General features: G+C 42.2%; 2 protein-coding genes across 4 annotated transcripts in view; one reads left to right on the forward strand and one right to left on the reverse strand.

The window, feature by feature from the left end:
- Positions 1-8,329, forward strand: part of LOC143961373 (uncharacterized) — a 321,284-nt gene extending 312,955 nt beyond the window's left edge. Inside the window, exon 7 of the mRNA XM_077470638.1 lies at positions 2,840-8,329. Within this exon, the coding sequence (XP_077326764.1) occupies positions 2,840-2,998 (159 nt within the window). The 3' untranslated portion in view covers positions 2,999-8,329. The remainder of the gene's footprint in view (positions 1-2,839) is intronic.
- A 7,468-nt stretch (positions 8,330-15,797) lies between these two features.
- LOC143961374 (uncharacterized) overlaps positions 15,798-21,611 on the reverse strand; it is an 82,600-nt gene continuing 76,786 nt past the window's right edge. For all 3 annotated transcript variants that reach the window (XM_077470641.1, XM_077470639.1, XM_077470640.1), the window contains one exon: positions 15,798-21,089. In XM_077470641.1, coding sequence (XP_077326767.1) covers positions 20,961-21,089 — 129 coding nt within the window. In that variant the 3' untranslated portion in view covers positions 15,798-20,960. The remainder of the gene's footprint in view (positions 21,090-21,611) is intronic.

Raw genomic sequence — 21,611 nt, forward strand, 5'->3', positions numbered from 1 at the left:
ACTGGGCACTTAAACCCCCTTTCCTAACCAGACCAATTTTCAGCTTTCGGTGCTATCACAATTTGAATGACAATTACTCAGTCATGCAACACTGTACCCATATGAATTTTTTGTCCTTTTTTTTCAGAGAGATAGAACTTTCTTTTGGTGGTATTTAATCACCGCTGGGTTTTTTATTTTTTGCACTATGAATCAAAAAAATAGACAATTCGGTAAAAAAAAAAAAAAATCTTTGTTTCCGTTAAAATTTATTGACAGAGTATTGGCAAGTATTGGCAAAGTATTGCAGAGTATTGGCAGAGTATTGGCGAGCACTACAGAGTCTTGGCACTGAGCAGATCCAGCCCACAGCGCTGCTACAAACGATCTCTCCCCCTCTCCCCCTCTCTCCTCGCACTGTACAGATCGGTATAGAGAGGGCAGGGAGGGACTGGCATCATTACATGAGGACAGTTTGTTTACAAGTGATCGATCCATCATTTGAAGGAGCGATCACATGGTAAATGGCTACTACCAGCGACCATTTACCGTGATCCGTGATGCGCCAGGTCTTCCGGACCCAGCAGTCATGAATATTTCCGGGAGCGTGCCCCAGAGGGCGCGCAAGAGCAACATTCTGGGAGGATGTCCATGGACGTCCTCCCAGAATAAGCCGACCACGCTGTAGCCATCTTTTGGCTATGGCCCGGTCGGCAAGTGGTTAAAGGGGTTGTAAAGGTTCATGTTTTTTCACCTTAATGCATCCTATGCATTAAGGTGAAAAAACACCTGGCAATGATGGGACCCCCAGCCCCCCATTTTACTTACCAGAGCCCGTTTACCTGCTCTGTGCGTCCCCAGGCGTCCTCTTCTCCACTTAGCCTCGGCGTTGATTGGATAGATTGATAGCAGTGCAGCCATTGGCTCCAACTGCTGTCAATCAAATCCAATGACACGGCCGCCGGGGGGCAGAACCGAGACATACACTCTGTGTCTATGGATGCCGAGTGTATGAGACAGGAGCGCACCCGCAAGGTAACCCCCATGGGAGAGGGCTTCCCAGAGGGGGTTAGCTATTGCAGGGAGGAGCCGAGAGAGCCGCCGTGGGACCCAGAACAGGAGGATCTGGGCCACTCTGTGCAAAATGAGCTGCACAGTGGAGGTAAGTATGATATGTTTGTTATTTAAAAAAAATTAAAATGAACCTTTACAACCCCTTTAAGTAATGACAAGTGTAGCACCGGCTCCTGAAGAGCATGTGCTATGCGTTTTTCAAAGTTAAGGTTATACCTAAACTGCAGTTTGGTTTGGGTACAATTGTTTAAATTTGGACTTCAGCATCAGTCTGACTGGACTATGAGAAGTTGCGACTGATGACAGGGGGCACTGTCTCTTCTGACAGGTATGGAACTATGGTCTGGTTGGGTGCTTAAGTTACTCTCTCTAGGAGCCCGCCCAGTGGGAGTGGCGCTCTTGCTGTGCTTTCTGGGAGAGGGCATTTAAGATGCGGACGTCACGTGGTTCGGGGTTCTGGTCCAGAAGGATGTACTGACTTCATGGTCCTGGTCCTCCTGACCAGCCCCCAGGAAGGCTATGGCCTGGGGTGTGGATCCACCCGATCTTGTTGTCTTGGTTCTGGCTAGCCTGAGGCAAGGAAACTAAAGGAGGATTCTGAGGTGGTTGGGTGCCGTCTCCGGTTTGTGAGAGACCAAGTGACTCAAGCATTCCAGGGGAGGACTCTTCAGAAGAAGACCCCGTATGGGTTGGTTTCTTAGTAAGAGCCTGGAAGGGCTGAAGTACCCAAGAGAATCCGGTCTCCTGGATATCGCCAAGCTGGCTGAAAGATCCAGGTATCCCACGAGTGTTCTTCAAGTTTAGTTTTCCTACATGTTCTACAACAACGTCTGTGGCAGAGACATATCTTGTATGTTCTACAACAACGTCTGTGGCAGAGACTTGTTCCTGAGTTAAGCACCTTGTTGGCTGCTAGGCCTTGTGAGAGAGGGACTGTCCAACTTGAGTGAACATCCAGTTGCGAATGGCTATTCTCTGGATGCAGTCAAAGTAAGCAAGTTCTTCAATATTTGACTTTGACGCTAAGAGTACCTGAACTTCCTTTCCAACCCTCTGATCCCAATTTAAGAGACTGTTCATTGTCTACGTTTTGCAAACAAAATCCAATCAAGTGGATCTGTTGTCAGTCTCTCAAGTTACTGGGCCATCTACCACTGGACACCCCTAGACGTGAAGTGAGGAAAAAAGAAGGTAACGGTAAGCCCAATCTAACCAGCAGCTCCTTCAGGGGTTAGTGCTACACAAGGTTATTGCCCAATTAACAGGCTCATAGGGAATAAGTTAAAATTTGCTCTGGTATCAGTTCAATTGAAAATTCCAAACACAAAGTAATCTCAAGTAGCCTTTGTAAGCTGCCCATAGATTGATCAAAATTTGGCTGACGCGGCAGGGACCAGCTGAGATTCAATCCGTCTATGGGCAGGTTGATTGTAGCCAAGTCGATCAATAGATCGACTTGGGTACAACCAGCTTGTCTGATTTTTTATATGCGACTACTGCCTGCGGTTATAGTCAATAGTAGTGATCACTGTGTTCTACTCTGTAGGAAAGACTTGTGGGCTCCTGTATGTTTGAATAGTAATGCTGCTGTTCCATGCATCTCCAGCAGGTGTAGCTAAAAGTTAAAATTGCAACTGCAGCTACCAATCATAATTCATAGTTCGTTTACTTATTTAGTTGGGATTCTAAATAAGTAAACGGGAAGGAAATCTTATTCGAACTGTTTTACTGAATCCCTAATGGTGAACGATTATGAATTCTAAATAACACAGTTTTTCTGTTCTAGGAATTTGGGGGCACCGTTTATGCTCATTTAAACATGGAAGCATTCCAAAATGGTGCTGGAAAAATAAATAGAGAGAACCCTTCAAGCAATGATAACCAGGTTGTTTATGCTGCTGTTAAACCTACTTCCGATCAAGCAATATATTCAACTGTTCGTTAGCATCTTAGATATGGGATTTCTTCAGAAACAAAATTAAAACAAAGAATTTTGTTTTAGAAACAAAATTAAAGAAGATTCTATGATGGAGTGTTGCGTATTGGATATAAATATCCCCAAATCATGTGTTCCTCACACCTTCGAGGGAAGGACAAGGATTCAAACATGTTTTTTCTTTTTAAGGTGACGTTGACCAACATATGTCTCTTTCAACCTGTGTAAATATAATTTTCATATGTATGGATACAAGTATCCCCAATTCATGGCTTCCCAGCACCTTCAAGAAAAATACGAGGATATAAACATTTTTTTTTTCTTTTTAAGGCAAAATTGACCAACATATTCCTATTTCATATATGTAATAATAATCTTTATATTTATGGATATAAGGATCCCCAATTTTTGTCTTTCTCACATCTTCGAGGAAAACACAAGGATGCAAAATTTTTTTCATTTCAAGGTGAAGTTAACCGAAGTGTGTCTCTTTCAACATATGGAACTATATTTTTGATATTTATGTATATACTGTAAGTATCCCCAAATGAATGAGTTCCTAACACCATCAAGATAAACAAGGGTATACAAACATGTTTTTCTTTTTAAGATGAAGTTGATCGACATATGCCTCTTTCAACCTATGTAATGATAATTTTCATATTATGGATACATGCATCCCAATTAATTGGTTCCTCACACCTTTGGGACAAACAAAAGGATGCAAAAGTGTTTTTTCTTTTTAATGTGAAGTTGACCAACATACAGTATACCTTTTTTAAATCATGTAATTATAGACTTTACATTTTTTGGATCTAGCTATCCCCAATTCATTGGTTCCTCACACCATCAAGAAAAGCACAAGTATATAAACCTTTTTGCTTTTCAAGGTGAAGTTGACCGACTTTTGTCTCTTTCAATCTATGGAACTTTATTTTTTATATTCATGGATATACGTATCAGCAGATTATGAGTTCCTAACACCTTCAAGAAAAACAAAGGAATACATATCTGTAGCGGTTCCCCCTGTGAGGGCTGCTGATTGACTCTATACCCCACTCCCTACCCCGACTCTGCAGATCCTCTCTTACCTCGAAACCTTGGGGTCCATTCTGAAATGTTGCGTTAGTAATGAGAAACTCACACAATATACCGGAGCCATTATCAATTAAGGCACATAAAAACAGAACTTATACCTCTATAGTCAATTTAAAGAGTATATGTGAACAGGGATAAGTACTCAATATTCTCAAAACATATATTAAATACCTTCCCACTGAGGCCTCAACACACACACCAAAATACAGTGTATAATCTTTACATTCGGAGACACAGTATAAAGTCTATCATATACTGAAGGGCTCCCCCTAGGTTGCAATTCAGAGTTCAACTTACGAGTGTAGCAGCAATGCTTAGGAAAAGAGGAAGATGGCAAAAGTTATTTCACTCCGGGTATCTTCAGCCAGCCTGATGTTTAAACTGCAGTATTTGTAATCCACAAAGACAAAGGAAAAAAAATAACTGTAGGACAAAAGATATGCTGAAGATGGCTTAATTGAAGTGATATCACCACTTGTAGATTCCTCTTTATATGTGAGTGCAATAACAGTACTGACCTTACAGCACAGGGGAACAGACAAGGCCCCAAAGGCCAGCTGTATGATGCCTATGGAAAAGTAGATTCACCTCCATGGAACTACAAGTCTCACCAGCAGTCTGTAGATATAACTCACTCAGCAATACCGTACCCTCTACTGGAATGGGCAGGTGCCCTCTCACCACAATAGACTCCAGTGGTTGTTAGGCTCCGTACTGATTCCCTTTCGGTGTCTCTGTCTGGTGAAGATGTGCACGCTGTGGTGCAACACCCGATGGGCTGAAGTGCAGGATCTTCCAGTTGTTCTGAAGTGCAGGCTGGTCCGCTTGCTGGAATAGCAGGGCTGTCCTCAAACATCCCTCAGAGGCGGGCGATCTTGCTCTCCGCTGTATAGGCCACAGTCTCTCACTCCTGGTCACACACAGACCTCCTGCTGGCAGGTCTTGAATGGCGTCCAGAGAGACTGAAAACAGGCTGCACTGGTCCTTTTATTACTGCTCCCAGCAGGCAGTGCTCCGCATTGTCTCTCCTGTAGTTCAGGGCTGATCAGGCTAACAGAGTCACTTCCTCCTCCAAACTACATCTCCCACAATACTCTGCTGCATTCCTTCTCAATGAAAAAGGAAAAATCCTGAGAGAACCTGGCAGCCAGTAGAGGGAGCTAAACTCATTTGAAATAACATCAAACTGTTCAACCATAATAACTATAGCGAGCCCTTGGCTACTTATCTTTTTCCTTTTGTCAGGTAGATTTAGAAGTGCATCTAAATCCTCCTTTCCTCTGAAGCCCGATCCGCATTCAGACATTGCTTAAGAGGCTACTAGTAAGGAGGTGATGTAACATACTTTTATAGTTACATAGTTAGTCTGGTTGAAAAAAGACACACGTCCATCTAGTTCAACCAATAAAAGGGGAAAAATGTCCTTCCTGATCCCCCAATAGGCAATTGTATATTCCCTGGATCACCTTTACTTATAAATATTAGTATCCAGTTATAATATATACATTTAGGAAATAAACCAGGCCTTTTTTTAAAGTAATCTACCCAGCTGGCCAGAACCAGCTCTTGAGGGAGTCTTTTCCACATTTTCACCACTACTGTGAACCAGCCTTTACGTATTTGGAAATGAAATCTCTTTTCCTTGAGACGTAAATAGTGCCCCCTTTTCCTCGGTGATGACCTTAATGTGAATAACTCAACACCAAGTTCACTACATAGACCACTTATGTATTTATATATTGGATGCCTCCTCACTGCTTGTTTTAACTTCATCTTTGACAACAAATGTGCCATAACCGTGTGCATTGCACACAGTTGCAAGGAGTTTGTGGTGCTTTCCCATTTGCCAGAATAGGCTTCCCACCTGCTGATCACTTCATGTTGGATAAACACCCCCATCTGCTGCCTATTGCAGCTTAAGGAGGGCAGTGGGTGAGCAACAAAATGGGGCTCATTTGCGCACCCCCCCAACCCAAATGAAGGCTTAAGGGGAAGTTGATTGACACATGTCTCTTTCAACCTATATAATGATCATTTTCATATTATGGATATAAGCATCCCCAATTAAAGTGGAAGTAAACCCTTCTATCGTTTTCAGTCAAGGAAGCTGCCATCTTGGCCTCTAATGATTCTTCAACTGCCATAATGCTGCACATGTGATCAGTTATGAAACCAGACATTGGATAGTTTGAAAGTTTGGTTGAGAGCACAACCAATGTGAAAGTTAGCATTTCCGGCATGCCGGAAATGTAAGTGTTTTTTGAAACTGGCTTTACTCCCGCTTTTACAAGTTCCTAACACCTTAAACAAAAAAACAAAAGAATACAGTGGAGCTGATTTACTAAAACTGGAGCATTTTTTTTGTCAAATTGATCAAGCTAGAAGTTAGAATTTGATTGGCTACCATGCACAGCTGCACCAGATTTTGGACTCTCCAGTTTTAGTAAATCCCCCAATGTTTTATTTTTAAGTTGACCAACATGTGCACAACATGTGCAACATCTTTCAACCTAAGTAACTATATATTTTTTTTAATTTATGAATTACGGTTGAGCCTTCTTAAAACAGAAAATGTCTTATTTGTATCACTTGTTCCAAAAATAAAGGGTTTATTCCTGTGGAGCTTACATACATTAAATTTATGATGGCCAACAAGACTAAAACAGATATCTGCATTGGCTTGCCTTCCCCTGGATCATCTGTGGATATAGGATTATGTATATGGAGGTTTCCTATTATTTTTTAATTTTTTTTCAATTGGTTGGACACGATCTGTCTTTTTTCAACATATGTAACTATACTTTTTATTTACAGTAAAATACTTTTTCTCAAAACTGGCTCTGGTAAAAAAAATCTCTCTATATATTTTTGTCTTCAAACAATTCTCTGGTACAAAAGGGTATCAATTTAATTGGAAATTCCTAAACTTTTTTTGCAAAGTAAACTTAAATAGCCCAAGTAGAGGAGTAAACCATTTGTTTTTGTAAATACTTTCAGTTTAGGTTCCTTTTTGTCCACCTCACCATAACCTAATGTGGTTATACTTTCTAGTATGAGAATTAGAAAGTCAAGGACTTTGCAGAACAAAAAATTTGCAATCAGGAAATAGCTTTATTTAGAGAATGTTTTATAGGAAGTTGGCTTTTATGGATTTTTTCTTGGAAACACAAGAGGAAAAACTGCTTAGTCAATATTAAAACTTAAGTGGTTTATTTTGGACAAGCTTAAATTATGCAGAGCTTGGTGGGTATTCTTTGAATGGCAGTATTTTGTCATGAAGTCGAGCAGAACATTGGGTGTTCAGTCAAGGATCATACTCCAGAAGAATGCATCTGTTAACATATACTCTTGATCATTAAAGGGTCATTATGAAAACGAAAGGATCAGTCCACTGAAACCTCCGCTTTGTGATCAGAAGAGCGGGAACAATGCAATCACATACTATACATTTATATTTTTTGGTTCAAGCTCTACACTTGAGTTTTAAGGTTTGCAGACTTGCTGTCCAAATGTCCTAAAAAGAAGAAATCTCCTGAGGTAGCTTGCAGATATATTGCCTAGGGAAAAGCAAAACGAGGATTTTTAATTTCTATGAATATTCACTGAACATTGGGAGATTTCACTATTTTGGGAAAATGCAATGGAGTCAACACTGGAGGAGAAACGAAGATGGTTTTTGGTGTTATTATCGGGTACAGTGACATTAAGGGTTTATTCACCCTTAATACACCCTTTGATTAGGTGGAGTTATAGTTCTGCGCGACAAGAAAAAGCTGTTCTATTTGTCAATTGGAGCTCTCGTTTTTTATTGAAACTACTAAGAATACCAGGAGTCACTTTTTGCGGACCAATGACTCTTAAGCCCCATACACACTATCAGTTTTTCTGCTGAGTTTTTCCTTCAGGTTTACCAAAGCCATGTAGTAGAAGGGCCTGCATGATTTCATACTCATTGAAACTCCTAAGGTTTGACCTAATATTATATGGTTTTGGTAAATCTGAAGGAAAAACTCAGCAGAAAAACTGATAGTGTGTATGGGGCTTTAGGTTGGAATTACTCTGGAAGTGATCTAAATTCTACAACAAAGACCAGACGGACTCCACTTAAGTACTATTTTCATGTTTATAATCTTTTTATTTGGATGCTGCGTATGTCTGTTTATTTTAAATATATTATCTGTAATTATTTCTTGCACTGTTTTCTTTAATTTTCATTAAATATTTAAAAATGGCTACTCTGAACCTCTGACTGCTGTAACCAGAACTTTGTTCCATTGAAGAAGCTACTCTAGTTTGCCTGTCTGGGTGTGGCAGCGAGTATTACAGGAATTTTTTAAAAAGTCATACTTGCAACAGCAGATACAGTGAGAGGTGCATGTTTCTTTGAAAAAAAGACTGATGTCACGTAAGCACACTGAGTTTAAGAGAAGACCCATGACATAGAACATATTGTATTTATCGTTATATTGAATTATATAATGAGGTACAGCTGGTATTTTACATTTGAACATTTTTTTTATTTCCTTGTTGTGTCCAGTAGGCTAATATAGTGAAATAACCTACCCCATCTATGTAATCTTATCTCCCCTGTGCTTTAACTATTCTTATAATATCAGGAACATCTAAATTAGTGTTTCTTGGGTTCCACAGAAGCCTAGGGTTCCGCGAAAGGTCCCCAAGGGTTCTGCCATGATCTGCTGTTCATTACAAGCAGATGAATGGTGGATCACACATAGCTGACAGGCTGTGGAGCACAGCTGACATCACTGTCCAAAGCCGATCCCAACCAGCACTCCCTTCTATCCCAGATGCCTGTGTGTGATTGTGTGACATCACTCAGGAGTGAGGACAGGGGACAGCAGTCAGGAATTGGCTCAGGAGTTATGATCTATTCCAGCTTCCCTGAGCTACTCTGCATGTGGAAAAACCACCTCAGACCCCAGTATTGTGCCCTTCAGTTTCCGCCCCCCCCCCTATATTGTGCTATTCGCTCCTGGCCCCCCTAAACTGTGCTGTGCTTTCCTGGTGCCTATACTATGCTGTTTCCTCCTGGCCCCCTAAACTGTGCTGTTCCTTCCCGGCCCCCCTAACCTGTATCATAAGCATTTGCAAAATCCAAGTGTACCACATCCACAGCCACCCCTCTGTCCAAGGTCTTAATTACCTCTTCATAAAAAGAAATCAGGTTTGTCTGACAACTTCTGTCTTTCATCTTTCATGAATCCATGTTGCTTAAAATATTTTTTTTCAAGCAATAACTCATCTATGTGGTCTTTCTTTAAACTCTCCAGTATATTCCGGACTATAGAAGCTAAACTAACAGGTCTATAGTTACTTGGTAAAGACTTTTATACCTTTTTGAATATAGGCACCACATTGGCCCTGCGCCAATCCAGTGGTAGCATTCTAGTCATTAAAGAATCCCTAAAAATGAGAAACAATGGCTTTGAAATGACAGAGCTCTATTCTTTTAGGATTCGTGGGTGGATGCCATCTGGCCCAGGTGCTTTATTCACCTTTATTCTGTCTAAATATTTCTGGACCATATCACTTTTGAGCCACTGTGGATCTTTGAGGCTGTGTCACTACCACTCCCATTATGGACATGAGCTCCCCCATGCTCTTTTGTATACACACAGCTGAAGAAAGTATTTATTAAATTTGCCTTCTCTTTGTCCCCAGTCACCCACTCTAGACACTGTTATTATAGAACGTGACATGTCAGGTCCACTTTAACATTACATAACAATGTGTACTGTAGTGGATCAAAGCTTGCTACTTCTCAGGCTAAAAATGTAAAATAAACTCTTTTTATATCATATGCAAATTTAAACTGGTAAATCTTAATTATTCATGTCTTTATTTTGTAATGTTTGTCTCCATGCTGTGCAGAGACACTTCCTCTTTCCTTCTCATGAACAGGGGTTTCAGATACACAAAACCACATGCAGAACCTAAAGTGATGAAATCTCCTCTTCTCTTTTTTCTATCTCGTCACATCGACTTCTTAATTTAGAAGCCACCCTTGTACAATTATTGCATTTAAAGGGACACTCTCCCTTTTGGTCGATGCAAGGCAAAGTGACAGTACCTTCTGAAAGGGCCTTTTCTGACCCCCTTATACTCACCTTGTCTGTAAACTCACCCCAATTTTTCTCCAGCCATAATGAATGAAGTGATTCTTCCTCCATCAGTGCATCCAGAAACATAGGAGAGCAATGACATCACTCACCTTAGTCATGTGCAGGGGCGGACTGACCATTCGGGCACTCGGGCACTGCCCGAGGGCCCCATGCCACTAAGGGGCCCCATCAGGGTTGCCAGCCTCAATAAAACCAGGGACAGTATGTAAAAATCTGTGTTTTAAAAAAAAAAACAAGATTATAGCTGCCCCGCCTCTCCAGTACCTTTTCAGTGTGTGTGTGTGTGTGTATGTGTATTCTGTGTGTGTATACTGTGTGTGTATATTGTATGTCTATGTGTGTATACTGTATGTGTGTGTGTGTGTATACTGTGTGGCCCCATAATCTATTGCCTGGGGGCCACATAATCTCCTATTGTCTGGGGGGCCCATAATCTCCTATTACCCAGGGGCCCCATGAGTTGTCAGTCCGCCCCTGGTCATGTGACAGTGTTCAGACTAATAATTGGCTGCTAGATCCAACCACTGTCACAGGGGAGGAGGTCACATGCTCCCCCATACCTAGAAGCACCAGGTTGAGTGACTGGCTGTTATAATAAAAGGAGAGGTGAGGGAGTGCAAACTCTAGTGTCGTCAGTTCGAATCCGAACCATGACACTACCTGCCTGGACTTTGCATGTTCTCCCTGTGCCCGTGTGGGTTTCCTCAGGGTACTCTAGTTCCCTTCCACACTCTAAAGACATGCAGATAGGTTAAATGGTTCCTGCCCAAATTTGACCTAGTATGTATATGTATGAATGTGAATTAGGGACCTTAGATCTTATATGTTTCTTGGGGGCGGCGACTGAATGTACAAGATGTAAAGCGTTGCATAAATTGGCAGCTCTCTATAAATATTTGTAATAAATAAATAAAGGGAACATATGGGGATCAATCTAGCACTTTCCAAAAAACTGTCACTTTGCCTTGAATGGTCTTCCTGATCTTATCATTTATTGGGTGTCATATTCTGACATAATTATTTAGTTAAAGTGTTTGTGAAGGCAAAGGGTTTTTGCATTCTATGCATTAAGATAAAAAAAAGCCTCCTGTATGCAGCAGCCCCCCTCATCCCCCCTAATACCTTAGAAAATGTAATATTTTGTATCACCACAGGATGGCCCTGTGGATGCAAAGATAGTTGTGTGCCAACGTCCTAACTATATTGAAGAATTGTTTGGATTTAGAACATGGACTTTAAAGGCACACCAATACAACTTGTTGAAAAATCTGATCTTTTATTTAAATATGGTTAAAAACAATATTTACATACATAAAATTAAAATCATTTTAGTAGTTTGACTACCAATAGCACCAAATGTTACTAAATGAAATAAGGTCAAAAGGTGAAATTGACTTGGACAGTGGATATTCCAAGGGTTAAAAATGGTTTAGTGGTTGAGGCGTTATGAAGGTTACTCTACATGTTGGGTGTGTGAGTGCTTCTTCAGGAGATTGAAAATTGAATGTGCATAAGAAACAACTGTCCAAGTCAATTTCACCTTTTGACCTTATTTAATTTGGTAACAATTGGTACTATTGGTGGCGTGAGTGCTATGTAGGTCAAACTACTAAAATGATTTTAATTTTATGTATGTACATATTGTTTTTACCATTTTTAAATAAAATATCATATTTTTCAACAAGTTGTATGGGTGTGCCTATAAATTCCATGCTCTAAGTCCAAATAATTTCTCCTAATACTTACTTGAGCCCCATCTAGATCCAGCGAAGTTGCAGGAGAGACTTGGCCGTCTCCCTCCTCATTGGCTGGGACAGCGGCGAAGCGCCATTGGCTCCCACTGCTGTCATTCAAAGTCACTGAGCTAATGAAGAGAGAGAGAGAACTGGAGGCGCGGCCGTGCTCCATGTCTGAATGGACACGGAGCTGCAGCTCAGCTTGTGTGACCCCATAGCAAGCTGGTTGGTGTGGGGGGTACTCAGTGGGAGGGAGGGGCCAGCAATGCTAATGGGACCCAAGAAGAGGTGGAACTGGGCTGCTCTGTGCAAAACCAATGCACACAGCAAGTAAGTATATATTTGTTATTTTTACCAAGAAAAAAAAACAAACAAGACTTTAGTATCACGTTAAAGTGGAGTTCTTAACTAGTCTTAAAACTGTCCCTTCCCCCATCATGCAAGCAGCTGCAGGGAAGAGGGGAGAGTGTTTTGGCAACAGCTAGTAAAGTCTGGAGTGGTGATGGCAGCTATGGGCTTCAGTGGCCCAGCCATCGATGCTCCCTCCTCTCCCATGTGTTAAACAGAGCTAGCTGCAGGGCAAGGTGGCAATGCTTGAGAGCGATGACATCACTCATAGGCTCCTATGGCCCATCTGCTGTCAGTGTTCCCTCCTCTCCCCCACAACCGCTGCCGGCTGACATAGTGGAGTCGGCTCACGAGACCGGGCCAGAGTAGGCTGAAATAAGTATTTGCATCTTTCTTACACAGCCTAGGTATTGGCTGACAGGAATAGTGACATCAGCATCACTACTTCTGTCAGCCCATCAGTAGAAGTGGCAAGGAGAGGAGTTGAGAGCCAGGAGGAGGTGCACTCTGTGCTCTCTCCCCCTCCTCCTCATAATGCTTACACATAATGAAGGGGGCGGCAATTTGACATCTTTACCTGGGCACAGGATGATCTTGTCCTGGCACTGCTAAAACCCCTCCTTGCTGCTTGTCTACTAGCCCACCTACCTGCTCCAAAGATCTCCCAGGGCAAGGGATAGAAAGGATCAAGCACAGCTCCCTTATGAAAGCTTGCAACATGTGCCAATCTCTCCCCTTGTGAATCCTTGAGTGTGCTGATGTACTCACTCTGTCCTTTTGTGCTCCCTGCTGCTCAGTAGGCAAGATTCCTTCACACACCGTAATGCTGAGCTTCCACTAAGTATGCATATCAGAACCTTCTGGCCTCTGTCCCCTAACTTTCAGAAGCTTCTATACGCTTCTAGATTCAGGGGCGTTACCAGAGATCTAGCAATAGTAGCACACTAGAAGGTGCTGCCAACATTCAAATTAAACCCAGGGCAGTTGGGCTCATCCTTACTCATGAGATTTCAGATATTTATCATCCCCCAGATATTACTTGAAGGGTGCTGGCTTCCCCCCCTGCAGGAAGGGAGCTGAGAAAAAGGTGAGTATTTTGACTGGCATTTTTCCCCCCATAGCTGTTTTTTCTCCTATTGAAGCTGATTACTATGGGGGAGAGAGGCCTTACTAATAAATTTGACCTTGCATGGAGTGGAATTTTTAGTCTATACCTAACTAATCCTAAAATTGTCCCTTCCCTGCTGATTTTTTTTTTTTTTTATGGGAATCTATGTCACCTACGCTGATTAAGCTATAAACATACCTATTTTTGAGGCCGCTCCGATAGGGTTACGTAATCCAGCACCCTTGTGTAAGCCCGCGGTGGCTGCAGGGGTAAGGAGGGAATCCAGCACCCTTGTTTCAGCCAGCGGTGGCTGCAGGGGTAAGGAGGGAACATCACCAAAAGGAAGCCTATGGGTGATCAAAGAAACTTTGTTTGTGAGCTGCTCAAGCTTATGAAAGGGTACTAGTCCTCAGTCAACTGCTGTGAGTGCTGGCTGGGGAAAAAGCTTGTCCCGGCTACAAACGTCAATGTGTGTTGAAGTAGATATCTCTGTAGTCGCACATCGAAGCAGACCTGCTAGTGATGGTATATGGCAAACCCAGCTTGGGCTCCAGCCAGGCCACACCCCCTCTCCAATGCATTTCACTCTGTCCCTCTGAGCTCAATCACGAGAGTCTCCAAAGAGCAGAGTGAAATGTATTGGGGGCATGGCCTGGCTGGAGCCCAGGCTGCGGTTGCCATATATCATCACTAGTGGGTCTGCTTCGATGTGTGGCTACAGGGACTTCTGCTTCAACACACATTAAAGCCTATTGGTGATATCAATACCCCCAGGAATTCCTAGCGATTGTGGAGCGGCCTCTCCCCTGCAGCCTCTGCTAACTGACACAGGGGAGCTTAATCACATGACAAGAATGGAGTGGCTTGAAAATAGGTAAATATACAGGTCTTTCTTACAAAGTTGAGTCAGCATAGCTGTTATGATGAGGGAGGGAGCATGTTTAAGATTTGTTAGCTATAGCCTGGAATTCCTCTTCTAATGTATTTTTTTTTTAAATAATGCAACTGTATTTGACAGTTACAATATTAAATAGATGGCCTTGTATAGGACCATTGCAGCTTGGAGGTGACAGTGTTCAATTTCAAGCTGAAGTATCATTACTGTTTGTATTATTACTTTTTTTCTATGACTTTTTTATTACTGATAAAGAATATAAATAGCGCTTATTGAAGTCACCAGGCCGTGGAATAGTCGTAGCAAAAAATACAGAGCTTTATTCACAGTATGAACAATCATAAAACCAATATTATGTATATAATAAAGTAATATAGCCAGTTATCAACACTCAAAGATGGGAAGTTGAGTTCTGATCCGGTAAACCTGAAGATAATAGAAGCCTATTATATAACATATGAGATGCGGGATCATCCAAATAATGGTAACCATATGGACAAAATTCATATGGTATATACAGGGGGAGTGTGGGGATGGGGGGGCACACAAGGCGAGTAATTGGACAGATTGGAAGAACATTTACAGTAGCATCAAAGAGTGTATATATAAGAACTTTAGATAATAATAAAATAAAATAGTAATAAAACATAATAATAAACCTATGTATGCCTCTATATATTTTATTAACACACACACATGGGTGTATGGTGAAAACAATATAAATAAATCAAATGGAATAAACAAAATAATTTATGTACAGGAAAACCTTGGATTGCGAGTAACGTGGTCTGCAATTGTTTTTCAAGACGAGCAACATTTTTTTTATGAAGTTGAGCTTGATAAAACTTGATAAGCGAGATCTTGCAATACAAGTAGCTTGGGACCCTACTTGTGAGACTCCAAGACGCGTGACGTGTGAAATTCCATTTTAGAATTTAGAAATGTTTCCTATACTACTTCAAGGTGACTTCTATCCAACTTTACAGGAAGATTACCTAGGCATTTCCTAACGTTGCCTTGAAGTCACATTGCTATAATCTTTTTATATGGACTATAGACTTAAGAACATATGAATAAATGGCTGTGGAACGAATTATCTGAGCTTCCATTATTTCTTATGCGGAAACTCGCTTTGATATACGAATGCTTTGGATTACAAGCTTTTTTCCTGGAATGAATTATGCTCATAATCCAAGGTTTTACTGTATTTAATTCTTTCATTGCATGTATCAACTCCAGACAGTTAAAGGGAAACATATATCACATGGTCTTAACAGCACTCTGATGATTCTAAATAGAATGTGAAGAATGTGAATAGAATGTGAACTGGACATAATTGGATGAACTGGTGGCAACTTTATTCATCTATTTATTTATTTACGTATTCATTTTTCATGCAGGTACACACACACCCACACACACGTATATACCGTATATATATATATATATATATATATATATATATATATATATATATATATAATAAAATAAATATAACCATAATTAATTTTTTTTTTATAAATTTCATTTGGGGCAGTGCAATTAGTTAACGTAAATAATCAGTTAAAGTAGTGCTGAAAAGCAAAAAATGCTCTGGTCATGAAGGGGGAAAAACCTACCGGAGGTCAATTGGTTAAAGACAAACATAGAACATCAAAAGTCTCTATTTTTCTTGTGAAATCAATGCCACCAGTTGTAAACCTCTGAAATGGGCCAAAGTATATTTCAAAACTTTTTTGTGTCCTTAATTCACTCTTCATTAGTGCAACATTCCATATCTTCCTCAACCACCTGGACAACCAACTCATGAAAAGAGTCTGACGAGTCATTTCCGCATTGTTTAGTCCATGAGATATATTTGTGGTTGACGTCATTCAACCGAGATTAGGAAGGAACATAAGGAACCACATAAAGATGCCACAAGACTTACAACACAACATAGACCTGAGGTGTGCCCTGGTCGGCTGGTCTGTACTCCAAAAAAGGGGCACACCCAAGATAAGTAATGAATGATTGTAGAAGAAGGATGTGCAAGGAAGTGCCCTGAAAAGAGGAATGGGTGGGAGGGTATCATGCACCAGAACCGACAAGGGATACAGGTGAGTGGGCTGCTTAAATCCCCCCCCCAGACTCCTCCCATAAATTCAGGCCACCATACTGGACTTCTTATTTATGGACATCATCCTTCGACCGAGACAGATATGGAACCACATAAAGATGCCACAAAACTTACAACACAACATAGACCTGAGATCTGCTTTAGGTCGGCTGGTCAGCCAAAAAAGGTGGCAGAAAAAACTCAGAGAGGGAAGTAATGGGCCAGTGACATTTATTGAGCAAGCTTGGTGATGGCTTGCAACATTTCTACCTGAGGGTTCACAATGTACCAGGCAAAACAAGCGGATTTTCACTTGCCCAACCTCTTGATGACATGGTTTGGAACCCTGTGTTGAGATGCAGCTGAAGCTGTTTCAATCTGAAAGGTGTGTTCAGAGTATCAGCCAGGGTTAAGGCCTAGGTTAACCAAGAGGATACGGATGTAACTGTTGAACTGGCTAGCGCTCAAGGGACTGGTAGGAAAAGGTAACAATGGGCTGGAGTCAGACTGGCTGGGCAGACAAGTCAATAATCGGTCGAGAACCGCTACTGGGTACCAAACGTTGTGGGTCTGGAAGAACTTAATGTTGTCCCCAATGCTGGACTAATGTGTTTGGGGCCCTGCCAGGTGTAGAATGAAGCTGCCTTGAAGGTGAGCCAGGTGGCATCTGCGCAGTACCTGGCAACCGGGGCCACTATAAGTAAACTCGCTGGGCCATAAGAGACCAGAGAAGTCCAGGTAGATAGCCACTTGTATGACCAGGCTGAGCAGCAAGTTGAATGGTGAATGTGATAGAATGTCCGACATGTCCCTGAATGTGGCACTTGAGATGGGTAAGAGCTTGCTATTGACTATGGGCTACTGCTTCTGGATGCCGCATAGGATGGACTTTACTGCATGGGCTGGGAACAGGGAAGGCTTTCCGTAGTTCTATAAGGACAGAAAATGTTGAATGCTGGCCAAGTACAGCCTGATGGTGTTATGAGACAAAGTGAGCTGCGTGTGACAATATGAAATGAAGGCCAGAACGTGCTTGATGTCTCCTGTCCCGGGCACAAGGCTAAATAACTTTTGTAGACATTCCAGACAGTGTAATGGGCCTTCAGTGTGTTACGAGATAACGATTGGTTAATGAGATGAGTCGTGTTGTGAAGGTGTTCTTTTAGACAGCTGCTCTGGATTTCTGCCGAAAGAACAACGTGAAGTCAAGGTGGGACAGTGTGTCTGCTGCGACATTGCACTTGCCCTGTAAGTTCAGTGCAAATGTAATTTATGCTGAAGGGACAACTGCACCAGGCTGTGTAGGAAGGACATGATGGATAGGGACTTGGACTTGCCTTTATTCACAGTTTACCCGTGGCCAGGTTTTCGGTGGCAAAGACCACCGTTTGCCCTGTCCAGGTGTGGCCCTAGACCTGAGCCACTGCCACTATGGGATAGATTTTGAAAAGGGAGGACAACTGGCTAAACCTGGGGATCAGGAGGATTTCTTGTGGCCACGGCCACGAAACCTGTGGAGGCTGTGGCATCCATGACTACATGAGGTGACGAAGCTGATGATAGTGGAATAAACATGTACATGCCGTTCCAGTTTGCGAGGAACTGTCCCATATTGCCAGATCAGCTATTGCTGCTTGGTCCAGCCTGAGGACATGATCAGGGTCCTATGCCTGAGAGAGGAAGAGCCATGGGTTGATCTTAGACCCGAAAGTCAGCTTGGTGGCGAAGTAGTATGAACCTTTCCAATTGATGCCATGCCACTGCCAGAGAGACAGCTTGAAGGGTAGCAGTTTGAAAGGGTCTGAAATGTCTGCCATGGACACAGCATATTTAAGGGAGAACTCCTCGTAAGGAATTAAGGAGTTAAAACTCAGGATGTGGGAAGAATGAGGCGTAGACAAGTTGTACACAAACCAAAGTTTATTTGAGAACTTGCCCTTGACAACCCTAATAGGGCTGACTCTCCAGGTAACAAAATTTGATTCAGCGAAGGGGCTGATGATGAACCCCCAGTCCAGTTCAGACTGCAATAGAGTGTCTAAAGCTTGCTCATATGTGGAAGCTGAGGGGAGATTCCTGCACTTGTGGGTCATGTGCAGTAGGGTGATGAGGCCTGTTTGGAACCCGGATGTAAATCCATGCACCAGGAAGGTGGCCAGCGAGGGAGTCGGGTGTGAGGAAAGGTAGAACCACCGGATGTCCATCCGGCCTAGTCATGATGTGTTGAGATGTCTGATGTTGCACTTAACTTTAAGATATGGTCTGTGGCATGTGACTCAGACATGAAGCAGCTGGTATTGGCTGAAGTTGCAGGTCCCGTAGTTAAAGTTATTTCATATCTGCATACCCCCCCAGGGACAGGACAGGCCATCCCAACTTGTCCACCTGGGATGGCAGCGCGGGAGCCGGCATGCTATAACCGTCACTAGAGGTGGAGAGTAAAGAGAGGGGTCATCTGGTACCTGCGTTGGAGCACCAGTGTAAGTAGAGGACTGGCAAATGGCACAGAGGGAGGCCACAAAGTGGCGGCAGAACAGCTCTGTATCAATGATGCTCAAATTGGTGCTGGCCTGGAACTGCGGAAGTCTGGCTGCTGCCTTCACTGCGAATGACCGGTGATAGTCATAAAAAGTAAAGCCGCCATACTTATAACCCAAGTCCACCACTGTGTGGAGGTACAAGTCCATCTCTTCCCTCCTGCTGGGTCTGGCCGAGCAAAGGACATCCCTGAGCATCTCAAAAGTCAACACAAATTCAGTGATGGACAGCTTATGGTTAAGCCTAGGATAATTAGATTTAACAACCACTGAGACCTCCCCCAGGCATATGACTTGTTCTCGGCAAGGACCGAGATGAGGAGGGAGGCTAGATTAATGTCCTTGACATCCAAGATGTCCTTCTTGATGTCGGCTGGGATGAGATGAGCTGGGAAGATGGAGTGATTGATGTCTGGCATACCTGTGGGTGGGGACGCAAGGACAGGGACAGAGACGGAGTTCGGGGAAGCTACTGGGTGCACATCAAAGACTCCTACTCTCATCTGGACATTGAACACTGCTGAGGACAACGTGTTGACCACAGAGTGGAGCTTGGTTCGGCTGCCACTGGCGGTGGAAAAAGGAGCATAAACACCTCAGCTTTCCCAACTGTGGTGGGGAAGAGAACGCCCCTACGCTGCAACTCCACCGTAAGCTTGGGGATGATCCATCCTCTGAGGGAATGAATGCTGCCGAGCTCTGAACCCATGGAGGGGGACAGAGGGGCAGGGGCGAGGCTCTCACTTCCGGCCTGGGACATGGCTCCAGCTACAAGACAAGAAGGGGGGAGTGTATGTGTTAAGAGAAGTCCTATGGTGAGAATGGAAAAGAGGAGTTGCGTACACAAGAAATAGGTAAGAGAGGAATGACAAGGATAGAAAAGGGAATGACAGGCGCAGTGAAGAAGTCATTTGCGTTCCAAGCGTCAAATGCTGTTGAGTGGAAATTTAGAAAACTCAAAAGAGTCTGTGGTAACAGAGGTGAGCCAGGAGGTGACTAGCCAGGTAACAACCTTGTCTGCGTAGGTCTGAGAAATGACTGGTTTCTTGTGGTAGGTGCCTCATGATGGAGACGGAACTGCGGCAGCTTGTGGTGTGTATAACAGATGGAATCAAGAAGTGTTGTGCTAAGGTTTCGAATCGTCAAGCTGCTGATTCAAATTGGGCTGTTGGCTCCTGCACGGCTTACGACTAAGCCGACTATGGTGTTTTGCAATGTGACGCGGAGAGCCTGTGTAGTGGTAGGGATAACGAATATTGCAAATAGAGGGGACAAGACTATGCATCAGTAATGCCTGAGCCAAGCGATGTCGGACAATGACCGGCAACAATTCGAAGATTCTTTTTTCAAAATTAATTTGAATATGATACAATGGTTAATCGAAAAGACTGCTCAGATCTTTTGAAGGTCAGCAAGTGTTTCGTAAGTTTGCAGATCCGGAAACAACAAGGCAAAAGGAGACCTATGAATCTACAATCTACAATGCCTTTGTCGAGTGAAGCCAGGACATTACCGATGATGGTACAGGGGCAGTAAAATACGAAAGGATGTGAGCTGAGAACATAATCGAATGGTACAAGAAATTTGAGTCCTACTTACGACAGTGAGCAAGAAACGCTGACGAAGACCACGAACGGAAAGTCGCTAGACAGTGGTATCGATTACACAGACTCACAACCTACACAGTAAGCTGGGAAGAGTAGGCCTAGTGACGTAAGGAATCATGCATCGGAACCGACAAGGGATACAGGTGAGTGGGCAGCTTAAATACCCCCCCGGACTCCTCCCATAAATTCAGGCCACCATACTGGCCTTCTTATATGTCTAATTCAGAGGTATCTGTAAAAAAAACTGCCATACAAAAAACATTTTTTACAATTTTTTTACTTTTTTTATATTTTTTAAGTTTGTTGCTTCAGTGGCACAGTTTTATTTATTTTTTTTTTTTTTTACATTGGGGAAAACATCATAAAACTCCACTCTGCAAAGAAAACTTGAAATTGTTTCTTCAGCTCTTTCTCACTTCAGCGTAGACAGTCTCTGTTGTGGGAGCTGGCAGACTCTCCAAATGTCCCTTTGTATTTTTACGCATGGAAGACTTTGAATGATTTACAGTAGAGTATACCAAATCTTCACCCTGCAATTGTATTTAAATAGAAACAAACAAAAAAAACTTGATCAGCTTGATATGTGGATCTGAATGAAATGTGTATGTCTAGAAAAAAAAAAAATACAATTATATATATATATATATATATATATATATATATATATATATATATATATATATATATATATATATATATATATATATATATATATATATATATATATATATATATATAAACATTGCTTGGAATTTCAGTAATGCAGAGGGACCCTTGTTAACCCGAACAGAAAGTTAGAAAGTTGTCTACATCGAAAAAGTTACAGAAAACTTGCTGCTTTATTTATAAAAAAAATAAAAAAAAAAAAAAAAAAAAGCTGTATAAATGCCTCCGCATTCACACAGCCCTCACAAATATTCCATAATGTGTCTAATATGTGTATTTCCTATGATTTTCAGCTCCATCTAGTGGTCACAATGCAGTATATTCCTGATTGTGTTATTTCAGGTAAATACTGCCTAATTGCCACTAGATAGAACCTTAACTGTGGC

The sequence above is a fragment of the Lithobates pipiens genome, unplaced genomic scaffold, assembly GCF_037356315.1.
Source record: "Lithobates pipiens isolate NorthernLeopardFrog02 unplaced genomic scaffold, aLitPip1_a1.2 Scaffold_8, whole genome shotgun sequence".
NCBI lineage: Eukaryota > Metazoa > Chordata > Amphibia > Anura > Ranidae > Lithobates > Lithobates pipiens.